This window comes from Oncorhynchus keta, chromosome 30 (genome assembly GCF_023373465.1).
Source record: "Oncorhynchus keta strain PuntledgeMale-10-30-2019 chromosome 30, Oket_V2, whole genome shotgun sequence".
Lineage (NCBI taxonomy): Eukaryota > Metazoa > Chordata > Actinopteri > Salmoniformes > Salmonidae > Oncorhynchus > Oncorhynchus keta.
The window spans coordinates 37,621,095-37,645,459 of NC_068450.1; the positions used below are offsets into that span (position 1 = coordinate 37,621,095).

The 24,365-nt window shown below is 47.4% G+C and overlaps 1 protein-coding gene across 6 annotated transcripts in view; it reads right to left on the minus strand.

Annotated features, from left to right (window-relative positions):
- Nucleotides 1–127: 127 nt before the first annotated feature.
- Nucleotides 128–24,365, minus strand: part of LOC118363971 (equilibrative nucleobase transporter 1-like) — a 46,369-nt gene continuing 22,131 nt past the window's right edge. For 3 of the 6 annotated variants that reach the window (XM_052488396.1, XM_052488400.1, XM_052488397.1), the window contains 12 exons: nt 18,758–19,036; nt 18,417–18,546; nt 15,331–15,377; nt 15,071–15,147; nt 14,719–14,811; nt 14,477–14,616; nt 7,110–7,228; nt 6,803–6,946; nt 6,109–6,216; nt 5,290–5,476; nt 4,866–4,989; nt 128–2,862 (listed from right to left, as the gene is read on the minus strand). In XM_052488396.1, coding sequence (XP_052344356.1) covers nt 2,743–2,862; nt 4,866–4,989; nt 5,290–5,476; nt 6,109–6,216; nt 6,803–6,946; nt 7,110–7,228; nt 14,477–14,616; nt 14,719–14,811; nt 15,071–15,147; nt 15,331–15,377; nt 18,417–18,546; nt 18,758–18,944 — 1,476 coding nt within the window. In that variant the 5' untranslated portion in view covers nt 18,945–19,036 and the 3' untranslated portion in view covers nt 128–2,742. Of the gene's footprint in view, nt 2,863–4,865; nt 4,990–5,289; nt 5,477–6,108; nt 6,217–6,802; nt 6,947–7,109; nt 7,229–14,476; nt 14,617–14,718; nt 14,812–15,070; nt 15,148–15,330; nt 15,378–18,416; nt 18,547–18,757; nt 19,037–19,358; nt 19,425–20,454; nt 20,506–24,365 lie in introns of those variants that run through there. The other 3 variants (XM_052488401.1, XM_052488398.1, XM_052488399.1) reach the window with 3 other exon arrangements.

The window sequence follows — 24,365 nt, forward strand, 5'->3', positions numbered from 1 at the left end:
TATCACATTCATTATTCTAAACGGCGTAATAAACACTAGATATGTTTTCCTTGACTGCCTGGATCCTATGTAAAACATGAGTGTAGGGGTTTGGGCAGCAGTGTCACAGTGCACGGTTAGTCAATACTGCTTTAAGAGGCAAATCAAATTTTATTGGTCACATACGCATGGTTAGCAGATTTTTTTTGCGAGAGGAGCGAAATGCTTGTGCTTCTAGTTCCGACTGCAGCAATATCTAACAAGTAATCTAACAATTCCACAACAAATACCTAATACACACAAATCTAAGTAAAGGAGTGGTATAAAAATATATACATACAGTGGGAAGAAAAAGTATGTGAACCCTTTGGAATTACCTGGATTTCTGCATAAATTGGTCATAATTTCATCTGATCTTCATCTAAGTCACAACAATAGACATACACAGTGTGCTTAAACTAATAACACACAAATTATTGTATTTTTCTTGTCTATATTGAATGTATAATTTAAACATTCACAGTGTAGGTTGGAAAAAGTATGTGAACCCCTTGGCTAATGACTTCTTGCAAGTTAATTGGAGTCAGGAGTCAGCTAACCTGGAGTCCAATCAATGAAACGAGATTGGAGATGTTGGTTAGAGCTGGCCTGCCCTATAAAAAACACTCACAAAATTAGAGTTTCATATTCACAAGAAGCATTGCCTGACGTGAACCATGCCTTGAACAAAAGAGCTCTCAAGACCTAAGATTAAAAATGGTTGACTTGCATAAAGCTGGAAAGGGTTACAAAATATGTCTAAAAGACAAATTGTCTATAAATGGAGAAAGTAGAGCACTGTTGCTACTCTCCCTAGGAGTGGCCGTCCTGCAAAGATGACTGCAAGAGCACAGTGCAGAATGCTCAATGAGGTTAAGATGAATCCTAGAGTGTCAGCTAAGGACTTACAGAAACCTCTGGAACATGCTAACATCTACAATAGGTAAACCACTAAATAAGAATAGTGTTCATGGGAGGACACCACAGAAGAAGCCACTGCTGTCCAAAAAAAACATTGCTGCACGTTTGAAGTTCGCAAAAGAGCACCTGGATGTTCCACAGCGCTACTGGCAAAATATTCTGTGAACAGATGCAACTACAGTTGAGTTGTTTGGAAGGAACACACACCACTATGTGTGGAGAAAAAAAAGGCACAGCAGACCAACATCAAAACCTCATCCCAAAGTATGGTGGGGGGAGCATCATGGTTTGGGGCTGCCTCAGGGCCTGGACAGCTTGCTATCATCGATGGAAAAATGAATTCCCAAGTTTATCAAGACATTTTGCAGGAGAATGTAAGGCTATCTGTCCGCCAATTGAAGCTCAACAGAAGTTGGGTGATGCAACAGGACAACGGCCCAAAACACAGAAATAAATCAACAACAGAATGGCTTCAACAGAAGAAAATATGCCTTCTGGAGTGGCCCAGTCCAAGTCCTGACCTCAACCCGATTTGAGATGCTGTGGCATGACCTCAAGAGAGCGGTTCACACCAGACATTCCAAGAATATTACTGAACTGAAACAGTTTTGTAAAGAGGAATGATCCAAAATTCCTCCTGACCGTTGTGCAGGTCTGATCCGCAACTACAGAAAACGTTTGGTTGAGGTTATTGCTGCCAAAGGAGGGTCAACCAGTTATTAAATCCAAGGGTTCACACACTTTTCCCACCCTGCACGGTGTGCTCAATAAAAACATATAATTGTTTGTGTTATTAGTTTAAGCAGACTGTGTTTGTCCATTGTCGTGACTTAGATGAAGATCACATTTTATGACCAATTTATGCAGAATCCAGGTAATTCCAAAGGGTTCACATACTTTTTCTTGCCACTGTATAAATATATGGATGAGCAATGACTGAGTGGCATAGGCAAGATGCAATAGATGGTATAAAAATACACTACCGGTCAAAAGTTTTAGAACACCTATTAAAGGGTTTTGATTTTTTACTGTTTTCTACATTGCAGAATAATAGTGAAAACAAACTATTAAATAACACATGGAATCATGTGGTAACCAAAAAAGGGTGAAACAAATCAAAATATATGTTCTATTTGAGATTCTTCAAATAGCCACCCTTTGCCTTGATGACAGCTTTGCACACTCTTGGCATTCTCTCAACCAGCTTCACCTGGAATGCTTTTCCAGTGGTGATGGAGTTTCCACATATGCTGAGCACTTGTTGGCTGCTTTTCCTTCACTCTGCGGTCCGACTCATCCCTAACCATCTCAATTTGGTTGAGGTCCGGGGGTTGTGGAGGCCAGGTCATCTGATGCAGCACTCCATCACTCTCCTTTGTAAAATAGCTCTTACACAGCCTGGAGTTGTGTTGGGTCATTGTCCTGTTAAAAATAAAAAAATAGTCTCACTAAGCTCAAACCAGATGGGATGGGGTATCGCTGCAGAATGCTGTGGTAGCCAATAAGTGTGCCTTGAAAAGCACCCCCACACCATAACACATCCTTCTCCGTGCTTTACAATGGGAAATACACATGCAGGGATCATCCGTTCACCTACTCTGCGTCTCACAAAGTCACAGCGGTTGGAACCAAACATCTACAATTTGGACTCCAGACCAAAGGACACATTTCTACCGGTCTAATGTCCATTGCTCATGTTTCTTGGCCCAAGCAAGTCTCTTCTTCTTATTGGTGTCCTTTATTAAAGGTGTCCTTTAGTAGTGAGGGCTGAAATGGCCATTTGAAAGTATTTTTACAGCTGGTCTAAGAGGAAGGTGAGTCCTTGGGTTTACCCCTCCGGGCAGCCAGGCCACGGCAATGCAGATAGACACAGCCAGGATGGATGAAGGCCAGCAGGCTGAGTAACGTCAGAGCTATGTTCACCTGTAGAGGGAAGAGAGAGAAGACAGAGAGTGAGGAGGTGGGGGAAGGGAGATGGGGTAACCACTCTGCAATAACTCCACTTTAGAATATAATGGTAAGCTGAAAAGCTCTACCAATGGCCAGTGTTGGGGAGTAGTGAACTACACATAGTTTAACTAGTCATTTCATGACAGTCGCTTGGGTGGTCATTGAAATAAATTCAAATCTTGGTAGTGTTTTCAGTAGCTAATTAACTGTTTGCCATGTTTTTTTCATATATATATATATTTTATTTTACCTTTATTTAACTAGGCAAGTCAGAACAACTAGGCAAAAATAACAAATTATTTTTTTCAATGACAGCCTAGGAACAGTGGGTTAACTGCCTTATTCAGGGGCAGAACAACAGATTTTTAGCTTGTCAGCTCGGGGATTCGATCTTGCAACCTTTCGGTTATAAGTCCAACGCTCTAACTACTAGGCTACCTGCCGCCCCATGTGGCGGTATTGCTAACCAGTGTCGGGGAAGCTACTCTGAAAATATAGTTTAAGAAGCTACTAATTATGATATCTAAATCTAAAATGTCATAGACTACAAATTGCAAGAACAAAACAGAACGTGTAATCACCCTGGAGTCAGATGTTAACAGAACGTGTAATCACCCCGGAGTCAGATGTTAACAGAACTTGTAATCACCCTGGAGTCAGATGTTAACAGAACGTGTAATCACCCTGGAGTCAGATGTTAACAGAAAGTGTAATCACCCTGGAGTCAGATGTTAACAGAAAGTGTAATCACCCTGGAGTCAGATGTTAACAGAAAGTGTAATCACCCTGGAGTCAGATGTTAACAGAACGTGTAATCACCCTGGAGTCAGATGTTAACAGAACGTGTAATCACCCTGGAGTCAGATGTTAACAGAACGTGTAATCACCCTGGAGTCAGATGTTAACAGAACGTGTAATTACCCTGGAGTCAGATGTTAACAGAAAGTGTAATCACCCTGGAGTCAGATGTTAACAGAACGTGTAATCACCCTGGAGTCAGATGTTAACAGAAAGTGTAATCACCCTGGAGTCAGATGTTAACAGAACGTGTAATCACCCTGGAGTCAGATGTTAACAGAACGTGTAATCACCCTGGAGTCAGATGTTAACAGAACGTGTAATCTCCCTGGAGTCAGATGTTAACAGAACGTGTAATCACCCTGGAGTCAGATGTTAACAGAACGTGTAATCACCCTGGAGTCAGATGTTAACAGAACGTGTAATCACCCTGGAGTCAGATGTTAACAGAACGTGTAATCACCCTGGAGTCAGATGTTAACAGAACGTGTAATCACCCTGGAGTCAGATGTTAACAGAACGTGTAATCACCCTGGAGTCAGATGTTAACAGAACGTGTAATCACCCTGGAGTCAGATGTTAACAGAACGTGTAATCACCCTGGAGTCAGATGTTAACAGAACGTGTAATCACCCTGGAGTCAGATGTTAACAGAACGTGTAATTTAGTCTCTTAAACACAAAAATGTGTAGTTCAAGTAGTTAGCTACATCACCACATGGCAAACAAGTAATGAACTACTGAAAACTACCTAGATTAGAATTTAGTTCAACTACCACCAAGCTACTGCAAAATGTAATTAAATGACTAGTTGAACTACATGTTGTTCACTACTCCTCAACACTGTAGGAATTTCCTTTCTTTTTTGGCATCAGACCTTCTCACTTGAAACAGTTTTTGTGTTTACTGGGCTAAATTACACTTTTTTTAACATCTGACTCCAGAGTGATTTATTCTTGCTATTTCTAGTCTATGACATTTAGATATGATCATTTATCACAAAGTAACTTCAGTAAAGTAAAGTAGATTTTTCTTAAGGGTAGCTTTAGTGTAGCTTGACCTCTTCCAGTGTGAAGTATTCGGTAACTTGTTAAACCGTATCGTCAAAGTAGCTTCCCCGACACTGCCAATGGTAAAGGTAGTATATCTGGTCATTCTAATGACAGTAGCTCCACTCACGTATAGTGGGTCTCCTCCCAGCACTCCTTTGACCAGGATAAAGCAGGGGTACTGCAGCAGAGAAACCACTGCAGACAGAGCCATGGCCATACCATACAGCTTCCCAAAGTGACAGGGAGGAAAACTACAGAGAGAGAGAGAGAGAGAGAGAGAGAGAGAGAGAGAGAGAGAGAGGCAAGAGAGATCATTTAATTGATTTGTTAGTACGGTACAAAAGTATGACGCTAAGAAGGTGTTGGCGTCTATCCGTGCTCCCCTTATCCTGTTCCATTAGGTTTGTTATTGCAAACAACTGGTGTGTGTGTGTGTGTGTGTGTGTGTGTGTGTGTGTGTGTGTGTGTGTGTGTGTGTGTGTGTGTGTGTGTGTGTGTGTGTGTGTGTGTGTGTGTGTGTGTGTGTGTGTGTGTGTGTGTGTGTGACTCACACAATGCTGATGAAGGCTGCATGGCCTCCATAGAGGAAGGATCGGTTGAGGACCTGCAGGATGAAGGTGAGGTACTGGAGGGGGAGGAAGGGGGTGGAGGCACAGATGGAGAACAGGACACACTGCAGCGCCGTCAGGGTCAGGGAGAGCACCGACGCACGCAGGTCTGCCTCCTTCTCACTCACTCCTACACACACACACGCACACGCACACACACACACACCAAACATATACAGTATTTACACACACAAGAAACACATATACCCACACCAAACATACGCACCCACACACACAAAGACGCAAATCTCTATTCAATTCCGTCTTCTCCATGACTCTACGCCACCTCCGACACTACCACTTCCCTTACCCCTCTCCGAGCAGTAATGTAAAGTCAGAGGCTCTTCAAGCCAAATGTTCCTACAGTAAAATGCAATAAAAACATATACATAATCTGGAGAAATTCAAATCTGACGCTGGTACGAGTCTAAAAACGGTCTTAGTGTGTTTGGTTTGGAGTGTGTGTGTGTGAGGTTTGGAGTGTGTGTGTGTGAGGTTTGCAGTGTGTGAGGTTTGGAGTGTGTGTGTGAGGTTTGGAGTGTGTGTGTGTTTGGTTTGGAGTGTGTGTGTGTGAGGTTTGGAGTGTGTGTGTGTTTGGTTTGGAGTGTGTGTATGTGAGGTTTGGAGTGTGTGTGTGAGGTTTGGAGTGTGTGTGTGTTTGGTTTGGAGTGTGTGTGTGTTTGGTTTGGAGTGTGTGTGTGTGAGGTTTCACATGTGTGTTGTAGGGGGGGTTGTAGTAGTGTGTATAGGTGAGGCTGGTACCGGGGGTCCTGGGCTTGCCCTTGTGTCGGTCCATGATGAGGCCGTTCCAGGGGGCACACAGCACCCCACACAGCTGGGTCACAGCAAACGCATTGGTGTATGTGCTCACTGCAGGGATAAACAGAGCGGAATAAGGACGTGCTTAAAAAGAGAGAAGGGTAGCACTTTAAAGGCAATGTCTGGGAACATCTACCTTTTAAAAGTTAATATTATGTTAACTCATTTCCAAATAATGTTGTTGACTCATCCTATACTCATATTTGTGGCCAAAACATCAATTAGAGAAAAAAACACTTTTCAAAACCCCCCCCTCAAACTATTTTCTCAAACAGACCGTTTCAAAAATGCTTTGCTACTTCCTAATAGAGGATGATGTCATCCACCTGAGAAGGATGAGCTGGCCATTCAGCAGTCTACTCACATGAATATTTGTAATGACCGCTATACGCCCACACCATTCCAGCACAGAAAAACTGCTTTTTAACATACTTAATAAAAAAAAGAATTGGAAGGAAAACTATTCAAATGATTGTAATTAATTATACGTCATATTTCATAGAAATCTGGAAACAATGGACAGTAACTTTAAAATAAAGGGTAACACTTTAAGTCAACTTTATTAAATGTCAATAAGATATTTAGAAACGTTTAAGACTGAACTATAATGCCTGTTAATAGACAATTGTGTGCGTACCCAGAGAGGGTTCTCCCTGGGTCAGTCTCTGCAGCATGGGGTTGAGGGTGCCGATGAACAGGTAGTGCCTCAGCTGCATGACAGAAAGCCACACCAGGTGCCAGAGGAAGAACTTGGACAGGAAACACTCCCAGAAAGTAGCCACTGAGAAGAGGAGGGGGTAGGGGGTTAGAGAGGTCAAATCAGTTACAAATTCACATAAGTTTATGTAATTGTAGTAAACAAGGTCTGTACGGGCAACTAATCCTGAATATTTGGGACCAGGGAACGAGCAGAGCTGACATCAAGGTAACCAAAATCTACACACCTTTCTCTGCGCTCTCCTTGTTAAAAGGCATTTCCTCCGTGACATCATCCCTCTGCATGTTGCCATTGGCTGCTGCCTGTTCTGAGCTGAAGGTCTTGGCCTGGCCACGGCTCTTCATCCTGTCACAGGAAGTAACGGCAACACTGGTTAGAGTCACACAGGGAGGCCAGACAGACCAGGGGGTGTGCTGGGAGTCTCTAGTATTCGTTGGACCTTCTTCTAAGAGCAACAAACATTCAGCAGACATTTATTCCCTTCTTTCCTTGGGTCTATTTTCTGTCCAGTCGCTGTGCTGTGGAAGTGGTAGGAGATGTATTGTTACCCGTAGGTGTAGCCCTCAGGGAGGGGGTAGGAGATGTCTTCTTACCCGTAGGTGTAGCCCTCAGGGAGGGGGTAGGAGATGTCTTCTTACCCGTAGGTGTAGCCCTCAGGGAGGGGGTAGGAGATGTGTTCTTACCCGTAGGTGTAGCCCTCAGGGAGGGGGTAGGAGATGTCTTCTTACCCGTAGGTGTCGCCCTCAGGGAGGGGGTAGGAGATGTGTTCTTACCCGTAGGTGTAGCCCTCAGGGAGGGGGTAGGAGATGTCTTCTTACCCGTAGGTGTCGCCCTCAGGGAGGGGGTAGGAGATGTCTTCTTACCCGTAGGTGTAGCCATCAGGGAGGGGGTAGGAGATGTCTTCTTACCCGTAGGTGTAGCCCTCAGGGAGGGGGTAGGAGATGTGTTCTTACCCGTAGGTGTATCCCTCAGGGAGGGGGAAGGGGATGTGTTCTTACCCGTAGGTGTAGCCCTCAGGGAGGGGGTAGGAGATGTATTCTTACCCATAGGTGTATCCCTCAGGGAGGGGGTAGGAGATGTGTTCTTACCCATAGGTGTATCCCTCAGGGAGGGGGTAGGAGATGTGTTCTTACCCGTAGGTGTATCCCTCAGGGAGGGGGTAGGAGATGTGTTCTTACCCGTAGGTGTCGCCCTCAGGGAGGGGGTAGGAGATGTGTTCTTACCCGTAGGTGTATCCCTCAGGGAGGGGGTAGGAGATGTGATCTTACCCGTAGGTGTAGCCCTATGGGAGGGGGTAGGAGATGTGTTCTTACCCGTAGGTGTAGCCCTATGGGAGGGGGTAGGAGATGTGTTCTTACCCGTCGGTGTCGCCCTCAGGGAGGGGGTAGGAGATGTGTTCTTACCTGTAGGTGTATCCCTCAGGGAGGGGGTAGGAGATGTGTTCTTACCCATAGGTGTCGCCCTCAGGGAGGGGGTAGGGGATGTGTTCTTACCCGTAGGTGTATCCCTCAGGGAGGGGGTAGGGGATGTGTTCTTACCCGTAGGTGTAGCCCTCAGGGAGGGGGTAGGAGATGTGTTCTTACCCGTAGGTGTATCCCTCAGGGAGGGGGAAGGGGATGTGTTCTTACCCGTAGGTGTATCCCTCAGGGAGGGGGTAGGAGATGTGTTCTTACCCGTAGGTGTATCCCTCAGGGAGGGGGTAGGAGATGTGTTCTTACCCGTAGGTGTCGCCCTCAGGGAGGGGGTAGGAGATGTGTTCTTACCCGTAGGTGTATCCCTCAGGGAGGGGGTAGGAGATGTGATCTTACCCGTAGGTCTAGCCCTATGGGAGGGGGTAGGAGATGTGTTCTTACCCGTAGGTGTAGCCCTATGGGAGGGGGTACGAGATGTGTTCTTACCCGTAGGTGTAGGCCTCAGGGAGGGGGTAGGAGATGTGTTCTTACCCATAGGTGTAGCCCTCAGGGAGGGGGTAGGAGCTGTGTTCTTACCTGTAGGTGTAGCCCTCAGGGAGGGGTAGGAGATGTGTTCTTACCCGTAGGTGTATCCCTCAGGGAGGGGGTAGGGGATGTGTTCTTACCCGTAGGTGTAGCCCTCAGGGAAGGGGTAGGAGATGTGTTCTTACCCGTAGGTGTATCTCTCAGGGAGGGGGTAGGGGATGTGTTCTTACCCGTAGGTGTAGCCCTCAGGGAGGGGGTGGGGGATGTGTTCTTACCCGTAGGGGGTAGGGGATGTGTTCTTACCCGTAGGTGTATCCCTCAGGGAGGGGGTAGGAGATGTGTTCTTACCCGTCGGTGTCGCCCTCAGGGAGGGGGTAGGAGATGTGTTCTTACCTGTAGCTGTATCCCTCAGGGAGGGGGTAGGAGATGTGTTCTTACCCGTAGGTGTAGGCCTCAGGGAGGGGGTAGGAGATGTGTTCTTACCCATAGGTGTAGGCCTCAGGGAGGGGGTAGGAGATGTGTTCTTACCCATAGGTGTAGCCCTTAGGGAGGGGGTAGGAGATGTGTTCTTACCCATAGGTGTAGCCCTTAGGGAGGGGGTAGGAGATGTGTTCTTACCCATAGGTGTAGCCCTTAGGGAGGGGGTAGGAGATGTGTTCTTACCCGTAGGTGTATCCCTCAGGGAGGGGGTAGGGGATGTGTTCTTACCCGTAGGTGTATCCCTCAGGGAGGGGGTTGGAGATGTGTTCTTAACCGTAGGTGTAGCCCTCAGGGAGGGGGTAGGGGATGTGTTCTTACCCGTAGGTGTATCCCTCAGGGAGGGGGTAGGAGATGTGTTCTTACCCGTAGGTGTCGCCCACAGGGAGGGGGTAGGAGATGTGTTCTTACCCGTAGGTGTATCCCTCAGGGAGGGGGTAGGAGATGTGATCTTACCCGTAGGTGTAGCCCTATGGGAGGGGGTAGGAGATGTGTTCTTACCCGTAGGTGTAGCCCGATGGGAGGGGGTACGAGATGTGTTCTTACCCGTAGGTGTAGGCCTCAGGGAGGGGGTAGGAGATGTGTTCTTACCCATAGGTGTAGCCCTCAGGGAGGGGGTAGGAGCTGTGTTCTTACCTGTAGGTGTAGCCCTCAGGGAGGGGTAGGAGATGTGTTCTTACCCGTAGGTGTATCCCTCAGGGAGGGGGTAGGGGATGTGTTCTTACCCGTAGGTGTATCCCTCAGGGAGGGGGTAGGAGATGTGTTCTTACCCGTCGGTGTCGCCCTCAGGGAGGGGGTAGGAGATGTGTTCTTACCTGTAGCTGTATCCCTCAGGGAGGGGGTAGGAGATGTGTTCTTACCCGTAGGTGTAGGCCTCAGGGAGGGGGTAGGAGATGTGTTCTTACCCATAGGTGTAGCCCTTAGGGAGGGGGTAGGAGATGTGTTCTTACCCATAGGTGTAGCCCTTAGGGAGGGGGTAGGAGATGTGTTCTTACCCATAGGTGTATCCCTCAGGGAGGGGGTAGGAGATGTGTTCTTACCCGTAGGTGTCGCCCTCAGGGAGGGGGTAGGAGATGTGTTCTTACCCGTAGGTGTATCCCTCAGGGAGGGGGTAGGAGATGTGATCTTACCCGTAGGTCTAGCCCTATGGGAGGGGGTAGGAGATGTGTTCTTACCCGTAGGTGTAGCCCTATGGGAGGGGGTACGAGATGTGTTCTTACCCGTAGGTGTAGGCCTCAGGGAGGGGGTAGGAGATGTGTTCTTACCCATAGGTGTAGCCCTCAGGGAGGGGGTAGGAGCTGTGTTCTTACCTGTAGGTGTAGCCCTCAGGGAGGGGTAGGAGATGTGTTCTTACCCGTAGGTGTATCCCTCAGGGAGGGGGTAGGGGATGTGTTCTTACCCGTAGATGTAGCCCTCAGGGAAGGGGTAGGAGATGTGTTCTTACCCGTAGGTGTCGCCCTCAGGGAGGGGGTAGGAGATGTGTTCTTACCCGTCGGTGTCGCCCTCAGGGAGGGGGTAGGAGATGTGTTCTTACCCGTAGGTGTATCCCTCAGGGAGGGGGTAGGGGATGTGTTCTTACCCGTAGGTGTAGCCCTTAGGGAGGGGGTAGGAGATGTGTTCTTACCTGTAGGTGTAGCCCTCAGGGAGGGGTAGGAGATGTGTTCTTACCCGTAGGTGTATCTCTCAGGGAGGGGGTAGGGGATGTGTTCTTACCCGTAGGTGTAGCCCTCAGGGAGGGGGTGGGGGATGTGTTCTTACCCGTAGGGGGTAGGGGATGTGTTCTTACCCGTAGGTGTATCCCTCAGGGAGGGGGTAGGAGATGTGTTCTTACCCGTCGGTGTCGCCCTCAGGGAGGGGGTAGGAGATGTGTTCTTACCTGTAGCTGTATCCCTCAGGGAGGGGGTAGGAGATGTGTTCTTACCCGTAGGTGTAGGCCTCAGGGAGGGGGTAGGAGATGTGTTCTTACCCATAGGTGTAGGCCTCAGGGAGGGGGTAGGAGATGTGTTCTTACCCATAGGTGTAGCCCTTAGGGAGGGGTAGGAGATGTGTTCTTACCCATAGGTGTAGCCCTTAGGGAGGGGGTAGGAGATGTGTTCTTACCCATAGGTGTAGCCCTTAGGGAGGGGGTAGGAGATGTGTTCTTACCCGTAGGTGTATCCCTCAGGGAGGGGGTAGGGGATGTGTTCTTACCCGTAGGTGTATCCCTCAGGGAGGGGGTTGGAGATGTGTTCTTAACCGTAGGTGTAGCCCTCAGGGAGGGGGTAGGGGATGTGTTCTTACCCGTAGGTGTATCCCTCAGGGAGGGGGTAGGAGATGTGTTCTTACCCGTAGGTGTAGGCCTCAGGGGGGGGGTAGGAGATGTGTTCTTACCCGTAGGTGTCGCCCTCAGGGAGGGGGTAGGAGATGTGTTCTTACCCGTAGGTGTATCCCTTAGGGAGGGGGTAGGAGATGTGATCTTACCCGTAGGTGTAGCCCTATGGGAGGGGGTAGGAGATGTGTTCTTACCCGTAGGTGTAGCCCTATGGGAGGGGGTACGAGATGTGTTCTTACCCGTAGGTGTAGGCCTCAGGGAGGGGGTAGGAGATGTGTTCTTACCCATAGGTGTAGCCCTCAGGGAGGGGGTAGGAGCTGTGTTCTTACCTGTAGGTGTAGCCCTCAGGGAGGGGTAGGAGATGTGTTCTTACCCGTAGGTGTATCCCTCAGGGAGGGGGTAGGGGATGTGTTCTTACCCGTAGGTGTATCCCTCAGGGAGGGGGTAGGAGATGTGTTCTTACCCGTCGGTGTCGCCCTCAGGGAGGGGGTAGGAGATGTGTTCTTACCCATAGGTGTAGCCCTTAGGGAGGGGGTAGGAGATGTGTTCTTACCCGTAGGTGTATCCCTCAGGGAGGGGGTAGGGGATGTGTTCTTACCCGTAGGTGTATCCCTCAGGGAGGGGGTTGGAGATGTGTTCTTAACCGTAGGTGTAGCCCTCAGGGAGGGGGTAGGGGATGTGTTCTCACCCGTAGGTGTATCCCTCAGGGAGGGGGTAGGAGATGTGTTCTTACCCGTAGGTGTACCCAGGGGGGTAGGAGATGTGTTCTTACCCGTAGGTGTAGGCCTCAGGGGGGGGGTAGGAGATGTGTTCTTACCCGTAGGTGTATCCCTCAGGGAGGGGGTAGGAGATGTGATCTTACCCGTAGGTGTAGCCCTATGGGAGGGGGTAGGAGATGTGTTCTTACCCGTAGGTGTAGCCCTATGGGAGGGGGTACGAGATGTGTTCTTACCCGTAGGTGTAGGCCTCAGGGAGGGGGTAGGAGATGTGTTCTTACCCATAGGTGTAGCCCTCAGGGAGGGGGTAGGAGCTGTGTTCTTACCTGTAGGTGTAGCCCTCAGGGAGGGGTAGGAGATGTGTTCTTACCCGTAGGTGTAACCCTCAGGGAGGGGGTAGGGGATGTGTTCTTACCCGTAGGTGTAGCCCTCAGGGAAGGGGTAGGAGATGTGTTCTTACCCGTAGGTGTCGCCCTCAGGGAGGGGGTAGGAGATGTGTTCTTACCCGTCGGTGTCGCCCTCAGGGAGGGGGTAGGAGATGTGTTCTTACCCGTAGGTGTATCCCTCAGGGAGGGGGTAGGGGATGTGTTCTTACCTGTAGGTGTAGCCCTTAGGGAGGGGGTAGGATATGTGTTCTTACCTGTAGGTGTAGCCCTCAGGGAGGGGTAGGAGATGTGTTCTTACCCGTAGGTGTATCCCTCAGGGAGGGGGTAGGGGATGTGTTCTTACCCGTAGGTGTAGCCCTCAGGGAGGGGGTAGGGGATGTGTTCTTACCCGTAGGGGGTAGGGGATGTGTTCTTACCCGTAGGTGTATCCCTCAGGGAGGGGGTAGGAGATGTGTTCTTACCCGTCGGTGTCGCCCTCAGGGAGGGGGTAGGAGATGTGTTCTTACCTGTAGCTGTATCCCTCAGGGAGGGGGTAGGAGATGTGTTCTTACCCGTAGGTGTAGGCCTCAGGGAGGGGGTAGGAGATGTGTTCTTACCCATAGGTGTAAGCCTCAGGGAGAGGGTAGGAGATGTGTTCTTACCCATAGCTGTAGCCCTTAGGGAGGGGTTAGGAGATGTGTTCTTACCCATAGGTGTAGCCCTTAGGGAGGGGGTAGGAGATGTGTTCTTACCCATAGGTGTAGCCCTTAGGGAGGGGGTAGGAGATGTGTTCTTACCCGTAGGTGTATCCCTCAGGGAGGGGGTAGGGGATGTGTTCTTACCCGTAGGTGTATCCCTCAGGGAGGGGGTTGGAGATGTGTTCTTAACCGTAGGTGTAGCCCTCAGGGAGGGGGTAGGGGATGTGTTCTTACCCGTAGGTGTATCCCTCAGGGAGGGGGTTGGAGATGTGTTCTTAACCGTAGGTGTAGCCCTCAGGGAGGGGGTAGGGGATGTGTTCTTACCCGTAGGTGTATCCCTCAGGGAGGGGGTAGGAGATGTGTTCTTACCCGTAGGTGTAGCCCTATGGGAGGGGGTAGGAGATGTGTTCTTACCCGTAGGTGTAGGCCTCAGGGAGGGGGTAGGAGATGTGTTCTTACCCATAGGTGTAGCCCTTAGGGAGGGGGTAGGAGATGTGTTCTTACCCGTAGGTGTATCCCTCAGGGAGGGGGTAGGGGATGTGTTCTTACCCGTAGGTGTAGGCCTCAGGGAGGGGGTAGGAGATGTGTTCTTACCCGTAGGTGTATCCCTCAGGGAGGGGGTAGGGGATGTGTTCTTACCCGTAGGTGTATCCCTCAGGGAGGGGGTAGGGGATGTGTTCTTACCCGTAGGTGTATCCCTCAGGGAGGGGGTAGGAGATGTGTTCTTACCCGTCGGTGTCGCCCTCAGGGAGGGGGTAGGGGATGTGTTCTTACCCGTAGGTGTATCCCTCAGGGAGGGGGTAGGGGATGTGTTCTTACCCGTAGGTGTAGCCCTCAGGGAGGGGGTAGGAGATGTGTTCTTACCTGTAGGTGTATCCCTAAGGGAGGGGGTAGGGGATGTGTTCTTACCCGTAGGTGTATCCCTCAGGGAGGGGGTAGGAGATGTGTTCTTACCCGTCGGTGTCGCCCTCAGGGAGGGGGTAGGAGATGTGTTCTTACCTGTAGCTGTATCCCTCAGGGAGGGGGAAGGAGATGTGTTCTTACCCGTAGGTGTAGCCCTCAGGGAGGGGGTAGGGGATGTGTTCTTACCCGTAGGTGTAGCCCTCAGGGAGGGGGTAGGGGATGTGTGTTCTGGGTAGAAGGAGGAAGGTCCTGGCCAGGTGGATGATGCCACACGCAGCCAGGAAGAGGAAAGAGGCACGTAGAGAGATCCCAACCTCAAATAGCAGCTGGAGGGAGACACGAGGGAAGAAATCACCATCATCATCATAATTAACTCATGGACAGCCACCGACTGATAGTCTGTGGGCGGGTGTGTTTAACAATGTTACCTTGATGATGAGGAAGAGGGCGGAGGAGGAGTCGAAGGCACCATTGTGAAGGGTGATGATGGTGGAGCGAGCGGAACCAAACAGGTTGCCTATCTACAGGGGGCCACAGAGAGGGGAAACATCACTCGCCAGGCCTGTGTGTCTGAGTGTCTCATGCTTCTCATCAGTACACACCACAGACTGACAAAACCACAGGTCAAAAGGAAGCAAATGTGTGGCCCAAGGCAAGGTTGTCCATGGTTACATCAAGGGTATGTTCTCAGTCACGGTCCTGTTTACTGAGAGAACCCTGAGGACTGCTGTGTACATGACTGATGTTTATTCAGGAGGTCATAAATATGAGAGGACGGACCTGCATGTTGGTGACCAGAAACAATATGCCTCCCACAGCGATGAAGGACAGGGCCGGGAAGAGGAGAGAGGACAGAGCTGAGAGAGAGAAAAAAACAGACTTATCCCTCTTGAGATCTTGCAAATTGCTGATGAAAGTGTAACGATCTTGTCAACTGTTGATAAAAAAATGTATCAAACTCCGTGGTGTTCGTGTAAGCTGTTCCATCAAACCTGTTTTTCTCAAATAGTATTACACTATAGAAAAGTAGAGGATTTTACCTGAACTTGAAAATGCCACAAGCAAGGCACCAGTGGTGTACAGTGATCTGGAGAATAAGAATAAGTGATCACAACCATCATGTGAATTCAGCCAGGCGTGCGCGTGAACACACGCACGCACGCACGCACGCACGCACGCACGCACGCACGCACGCACGCACGCACGCACGCACACACACACACACACACACACACACACACACACACACACACACACACACACACACACACACACACACACACACACACACACACACACACGCAGGGGTTAATGATAAAAGAGACTCAGGTTTAACTCTAATTCTTTCCCCTGGTTCTCCCTCCTACTGTCCTAGTCCTGTTCTGAGAGCCTTTAGCCTATTCTACTGTGTCTTCCTGGTCCTCACTAGGAGGTGTAGTTCTCATCTCCACCTCTCTCTTTAGTCTCCACTCTCTCTATTCTACTGTGTTTTCCTGGTCCTCACTAGGAGGTGTAGTTCTCATCTCCACCTCTCTCTTTAGTCTCCACTCTCTCTATTCTACTGTGTTTTCCTGGTCCTCACTAGGAGGTGTAGTTCTCATCTCCACCTCTCTCTTTAGTCTCCACTCTCTCTATTCTACTGTGTTTTCCTGGTCCTTACTAGGAGGTGTAGTTCTCATCTCCACCTCTCTCTTTAGTCTCCACTCTCTCTATTCTACTGTGTTTTCCTGGTCCTTACTAGGAGGTGTAGTTCTCATCTCCACCTCTCTCTTTAGTCTCCACTATCTCTATTCTACTGTGTTTTCCTGGTCCTCACTAGGAGGTGTAGTTCTCATCTCCACCTCTCTCTTTAGTCTCCACTCTCTCTATTCTACTGTGTTTTCCTGGTCCTTACTAGGAGGTGTAGTTCTCATCTCCACCTCTCTCTTTAGTCTCCACTATCTCTATTCTACTGTGTTTTCCTGGTCCTTACTAGGAGGTGTAGTTCTCATCTCCACCTCTCTCTTTAGTCTCCACTATCTCTATTCTACTGTGTTTTCCTGGTCCTTACTAGGAGGTGTAGTTCTCATCTCCACCTCTCTCTTTAGTCTCCACTCTCTCTATTCTACTGTGTTTTCCTGGTCCTTACTAGGAGGTGTAGTTCTCATCTCCACCTCTCTCTTTAGTCTCCACTATCTCTATTCTACTGTGTTTTCCTGGTCCTTACTAGGAGGTGTAGTTCTCATCTCCACCTCTCTCTTTAGTCTCCACTATCTCTATTCTACTGTGTTTTCCTGGTCCTTACTAGGAGGTGTAGTTCTCATCTCCACCTCTCTCTTTAGTCTCCACTCTCTCTATTCTACTGTGTTTTCCTGGCCCTCACTGGGAGGTGCAGTTTTCATCTCCACCTCTCTCTTTAGTCTCCACTCTCTCTATTCTACTGTGTCTTCCTGGTCCTCACTAGGAGATGAAGTTCTCATCTCCACCTCTCTCTTTAGTCTCCACTCTCTCTATTCTACTGTGTTTTATGGGCCTCACTAGGAGGTGCAGTTCTCATTTCCACCTCTCTCTCTCGTCTCCACTCTCTCTATTCTACTGTGTCTTCCTGGCCCCTCACTAGGAGGTGCAGTTCTCATCTCCACCTCTCTCTTTAGTCTCCACTCTCTCTATTCTACTGTGTTTTATGGGCCTCACTAGGAGGTGCAGTTCTCATTTCCACCTCTCTCTCTCGTCTCCACTCTCTCTATTCTACTGTGTCTTCCTGGCCCCTCACTAGGAGGTGCAGTTCTCATCTCCACCTCTCTCTCTAGTCTCCACTCTATTTGCATTGCTTCCCTTTTCATTTCCCCTCTACCCATATCAAAAACATCTGGATTGGCTTCTGATTGGCTCAGCCAATGTTGTTGCGGGTTTTGTAATCTGTGGCTGTGAAATGTTGTTAAGTAACTGGGTCTGTGCCACATTAACCCTGGTTGGCCCATTCCAACCCCATCAGCCCCGAGCTCAACCACACTCTGAACAATCACAGTCAACATAACTCCCAGCCCTCGTTCCTTTCAACTATAGCTCAAAATCTCTTCCACCCTATGACTCTTCCATCCTGTCCAACGTCAAAACGTCAAAGTCCGATCTACTCAAACAAGAAACTAGAACCCCCCCGCCCCACCACTTTCCCTTGGGCTCTCTTTTCAGTCACTATATCTCTCATGTTCTTCTGCCTACTCTCTCTCTCTCTCTTTCGCTAACACACACACACACACACACACACACACACACACACACACACACACACACACACACACACACACACACACACACACACACACACACACACACACACACACACACACACACACACACACACACACACACACACACACACACACACACACACACTTTGCCTTTCCCTTGCTCTTCCCAGAGCTCACAGACATGGGAACCCCTCCAAGGGAAATAACAGGATGTGACAGGCAGAGAACGAGTGACTGAGCACTGGAGAGTAACAACACATGCTTTATACCGTCACTTAGATACCAAAACCAGGGAGAACGATAGACAGGGACAGAGATCAACTGTTGGAGAGACTGGTGAAGAGAGAGACAGACAGAGGGCTCTCTGTTATGGCTCAGGCCATAACAGCTGATGTGGTGCTTCATAGATCTGTGTCTTTCTTTGACGGTCTCTGTCTAACAGCCATGAAATCGGTCACATTAGGTAGCACAGACTAGACACAAAGAAATCTCAATTTCCGTGAGATGAAGCACTTATTAAAGCCTCATTAACTTATGAACAGATGCGTTAACATTCAACGAGACTTTATAGTCTACTGTCTTCACGTAAAGGCCAAATCCTTGCGGGCAACTCGAGGCTGAGCGCAAATTAGTGGTTGAGATCAATGGAAGATTTGCGTGAAATGTCAAGTTACAGTCTCAAGTTAAGATTAGACAATACTCGTGTCGCTGTGTTCAGTCCCGTGTTTTAGTGACAACACTGCATTTGACTGTTTCACATTCTCTCTGTCAGTTGTCTCTTGCCAGATTGTTATCGTTACTACAATTGACATCTAACCATCAATCACGGTTGAATATAGGTTATGAACCCTGTGCAGCTTAGTGATGCTTTATAATATGTTTATACAAAGACTTACATTCCCAGCAGCCTGACTGCCATGGTGCCAAAACGGTCGAACAGGAAGCCATTGGGCAGCAGTAGAAAGTTGGTCATGAAGGAAGCGATGGTGAAGATGAGGGAGAACTGTTCATCCTGACCACTGCAGTCTGAAACACACGCGCGCACACACACACACAGGCAGTCAGAGAGCTGTCAGTATGGACAGGTGTGTGTGTGTGTGTGTGTGTGTGTGTGTGTGTGTGTGTGTGTGTGTGTGTGTGTGTGTGTGTGTGTGTGTGTGTGTGTGTGTGTGTGTGCATGAGATATATATTTGTATTGTAAGCTCTACTGTGACAGTGAGGTGTCTCAGTCACTGACCTAGGAATTGCATTCCATTGACCCCGGGGATGTTGACACACAGGGAGCTGAAGTAGCCTTCTGTCTTCAGGACGAACACCAGGGAGGCCCAGCCGAACACGGCCCCAGCAAAACAAAGGCACTCCAGCAGCCCTGTGACCAGGGTCAGCCACCTCCGCGGCCCTGCCCCTCCCTCACACCTGAGCATGGTCTCGTCCCGCACACACACACACAGCGCCCGCAATTTCACCCTCTCTCTTTTTAAGCTTCCCTGGTAGTCACTTCACTGTAGTCACTTCACTGAAGAGAGGAAACAAGAAAAAAAGAAAATCAGAACTGAGAAGAAACAAAATTGAAGGTAAAAAATAAATGATCCTCTCTCTCCTCTGAAAGTGCTTTCAAATGTCAATGACTCTCTTGAATGACCTTTTTGAATAGCATATAGCCTAAATAATGCTTTGCTGTGTCGTTGTGACGCCTGGCCATTGCATTTTGCTGCAGTCGTATTGAATGCCAACATATTAATACTCCAACATTGCCAAAGAAACCAGACACATAAAAAAAGAGACAACTGCCCCACTGCAACATTCCTTATTTCATTTATGTGGAAAAATGAACCCACCCTACATTACTCACGGTTCAGAACAATTCCCCCAGTCACTTATATGAACAACACCTTCTCTCTCTCTTCTCTTAACTCTCTTTTTCATACTTTATATAAACCTTCCTTCACCCAGTCTCCCCTCCCTTCAGTTCAACCCCTCCTCTCCCATAAATCCCTCTCGCTCTCATCTCAAGTAATATTATCGGGGTCGTGTCTGAATGCGTACACATTAAATGTCAACCCCCGTGTACCGGACAGCACCGCGGATGCCGTGGTAAAGGCTAGGATGGCCTTCCTCAGGTGTTCTACATGGCATATCAAAGCGAGAGCCTAACGCTTCCTTAGGTACCTCTTTCTGAGTTTTCGTTTGGAAAACGACCTCTCCTCAGTAGCGACAGTCACAAGGATGGTAAAAACAGCTTGATTGCCATAGCAACACCAGGGAAACTTGGCAGAAGGGAGATGTGCTTGAAATACAGCAGTTCTGCAACATCTTTAATTGAGCCTCTCATTCTCCTGAATTGCCAGGTTAACTGTACATGAAGCTCTTGGGACAGGTCGTCTGGATACCGGAAAGCCAAACATTTGGCAGATGCAGATTATCGTCTTTAGCAGACAACAGTTCTTGAGGGCTTGAACAAAAAAAAGCGGTTTGCGATTTCATTTATATTGTGAACCGCCGTTTGAGTTGTGTGGTTGCAATATCAACAGTCCCTTATCTCTGGTATACTTAAGCAATAAGGCACTTCGGGGTTTGTGTAATATGGCCAATATACCACGGCTAAGGGTTGTTCTTATGTACGACGCATCGCGGAGTGCCTGGATAGTCATTAGCCGTGGTATATTGGCCATATACCAAAACCCCCGAGGTGCCTTATTGCTATTATAAACTGGTTGCCAATGTAATTAGAACAGTACAAAATATTTTCTGAGGTCATACCAGTGGTATACGGTCTGATATACCAAGTCTTTCAGCCGAACAGCATTCAGGGCTCAAACCATCGGTTTATAATTTTGCATGCATCATTCAAGACTCCGTTTAAATTGTGTGCAGCACAATGGACATATAACGCACAATGTCTCAGGAAAGACTGTATGGGTTGGTAATACTCACTATAGAAAACAGTCAGGCTCCCAACCTGGACCTACAACCCTTGGCGAAAACATTTGCAACCAAAAAAAGGAAGCCTTCAGGACACCAGGGGAGTCTCCTAAATTGGATTTAATTGAATTTAACCAGCATATTGCAGCCCATTTGTGTAGGCTACTAGCCAGACAAAATCGGCTGAGTTCAACAATAAATAGTGGCTGAATTTATTCTCAAGTCCACTATTTTGTCCTCATTGTTAGGCTATTTGATGTAATTTGTATTTTTAAAACGTTTATAAAAGGTTACTAAATAGCAGGTATATATATACATTAGCTATAGATGGTACACTGCATAATAAAACAGTCCCCAGTAAGCTCGTGTTTTGAGGGTGGACTGACTGTATTACTTGGCATTAATAGATTGGTTTTACACACAACAATGTTAGACCCTGCGGGAGGCGAACTCCAACCTTGCGGGGTGTCCAGAGAAACTACGTTACACCAGTGAATCTGAAGAAAACAACGCAACAAAACAAAGATAATATGTGCCATTTAAGCAATTAAGGGTCATATGGGAGAGATACTTCCACTATTGCCAATCTGTAATAAGGACTGTTATTTAGGCTGTACTGTTTTACCTGTCTCGGCTGTTGCTATTTACATTGCTAGTTAATTACTGTAACAGTGTCTTTCAATCTGTATCAAGGGCATAAGTCTTTGACATCCTTATGCTCTGTCTCTCACTCATTCAATCTCTACCAGTAAAGTCAAAGGAGGAAGGGCTGGACAACTACAAATGGGCAAGTAAACGATGAATAACAACCACAAGATCTCATCAAATCATAATCAAGTTCTTACACCTCGGATCACAAGATCTCGTTGCCAGAACACAGCACAACTTCCTCAAATCCGTGACCAGCCACGTCAAAGGCTGGCATCATACACACACCCAGAGAGAGATAGAGACAGAGAGAGAGTGTACGATACTTTTTTTAACGTCACATTAGCACTCGCATAAAGAAACAGTTTTAAAACATACATTACAGTCAGAGAAATCATACATTCACAAAATAATCCGATCCATGACTTTTCATGTGTGATCGGATTTGTCTTGCATAAATAAATACCAGGTATGTATTGGGAGATTAAAAATATATACAGTACCAGTCAAAAGTTTGGAGAATGCCAAGTGTGCAAAGCTGTCATCAAGGTAAAGGGTGGCTAATTAGAAGAATCTCAAATATAAAATATATTTTGATTTGTTTAATACTTTTTGGGTTACTACATGATTCCATATGTGTTATTTCATAGTTTTGATGTCTTCACTATTATTCTACAATGTAGAAAATAGTGAAAATAAAGAAATACCCTTGAATGAGTAGGTGTGTCCAAACTTTTGACTTGTACTGTATAAATATATACAAATATAAATATATATATATACAGTTGGAAGTTCGACATTTACATACACCTTAGCCAAATACATTTAAACTCAGTTTTTCACGATTCCTGACATTTAATCCTCGTAAAAATGCCCTGTTTTAGGTCAGATAGGATCACCACTTTATTTTAAGAATGTGAAATGTCAGAATAATAGTAGAGAGAATTATTTATTTCAGCTTTTATTTATTTCATCACATTCCCAGTGGGTCAGAAGTTTACATACACTCAATTAGTATTTGGTAGCATTGCCTTTAAATTGTTTAACTTGGGTCAAACGTTTCGGGTAGCCTTCCACAAGCTTCCCACAATAATTGGGTGAATTCTGGCCCATTCCTCCTGACAGAGCTGGTGGAACTGAGTCAGGTTTGTAGGCCTCCTTGCTCGCACACGCTTTTTCAGTTCTGCCCACATATTTTCTATAGAATTGAGGTCAGGACTTTGTGATGGCCACTCCAATACCTTGACTCTGTTGTCCTTAAGCCATTTTGCCATGACTTTGGAAGTATGCTTGGGGTCATTGTTAATTTGGAAGACCCATTTGCGACCCAAGACCCAAGCTTTAACTTCCTGACTGATGTCCTGAGATGTTGTTTCAATATATCCACATAATTTTCCATCTTCATGATGCCATCTATTTTGTGAAGTGCACGAGTCCCTCCTGCAGCAAAACACCCCCACAACATGATGCTGCCACCCCCGTGCTTCACGGTTGGGACGGTGTTCTTAAGCTTGCAAGCCTTCCCCTTTTTCCTCCAAACATAACAATGGTCATTATGGCCAAACAGTTCTATTTTTGTTTCATCAGACCAGAGGACATTTCTCCAAAAAGTACAATCTTTGTCCCCATGTGCAGTTGCAAACAATAGTCTGGCTTTTTTTATGGAGATTTTGGAGCAGTGTCTTCTTCCTTGCTGAGTGGCCTTTCAGGTTATGTCGATATAGGACTTGTTTTACTGTGGATATAGATACTTTTGTACCCGTTTCCTCCAGCATCTCCACAAGGTCCTTTGCTGTTGTTCTGGGATTGATTTGCACCTTTCGCACCAAAGTACGTTCTTCTCTAGAAGACAGAACGCGTCTCCGTCCTGAGCGGTATGATGGCTTCGTGGTCCCATGGTGTTTATACGTGCGTACTATTATTTGTACAGATGAACGTGGTACCTTCAGGCGTTTGGAAATTGCTCCCAAGGATGAACCAGACTTGTGGAGGTCTACAATATATTTTCTGAGGTCTTGGCTGATTAATTTTGATTTTCCCATGATGTCAAGCAAAGAGGCACTGAGTTTGAAGGTAGGCCTTGAAATACATCTACAGGTACACCTCCAATTGACTCAAATGATTTCAATTAGCCTATCAGAAGCTTCTAAAGCCATGACATAATTTTCTGGAATTTTCCAAGCTGTTTAAAGGCACAGTCAACTTGGTGTATGTAAACTTCTGACCCACTGGAATTGTGATACAGTGAATTATAAGTGAAATAATCTGTCTAAATTTGAGCCAAATCAATCTGGTAATGAGGTTGTTTAGCAACTATGTGAAACATGGTACTAACCTTGCGCTCAACTAAAGCATTACCTTTATATTGTCATTTGGGAGACTTGTTACAACAGCGCACTCGCAAAGTATTCAGACCCCTTGACCTTTCCCACATTTTGTTACGTTACAGCCTTATCCTAAAATTGCTGAGGATTTTTTTTTATCCATCTACACACAATACCCCGTAATAACAAAGCGAAAACAGGTTTTTAGAAATAACATATATACATAAGTATTCAGACCCTTTACTCAGTACTTTGTTGAAACACCTTTGGCAGTGATTAAAGCCTCGAGTCTTCTTGGGTATGACGCTACATGCGTGGCACCCTTGTATTTGGGGAGCTTTTCCCATTCTTCTCTGCAGATCCTGGTCTGAGAGTCCTATAGGTGCCTTTTGGCAAACTCCAAGTGGACTGTCATGTGCCTTTTACTGAGGAGTGGCTCCCGTCTTGCCACTGTACCATAAAGGCCTGATTGGTGGAGTTCTGCAGAGATGGTTGTCCTTCTGGAAGGTTCTCCCATCTCCACAGAGGAACTCTGGAGCTCTGTCAGAGTGATCATCGGGTTCCCTGACCAAGGCCCTCTGGAGCTCTGTCAGAGTGATCATCGGGTTCCCTGACCAAGGCCCTCTGGAGCTCTGTCAGAGTGATCATCGGGTTCCCTGACCAAGGCCCGCTGGAGCTCTGTCAGAGTGACCATCGGGTTCCCTGACCAAGGCCCGCTGGAGCTCTGTCAGAGTGACCATCGGTTTCAATGACCTCGGTCCTTCTCCCCCGATTGCTAAGTTTGGCCAGGCGGTCAGCTTTAGGAAGAGTCTTGGTGGTTCCAAACTTCTTCCATTTAATAATGATGGAGGCCACTGTGCTCTTGGGGACCTTCAAAGCTGCAGACATGTTTTGGTACCCTTCACCAGATCTGTGTTTCGATTCAATCCTGTCTCGGAGCTCTACGGACAA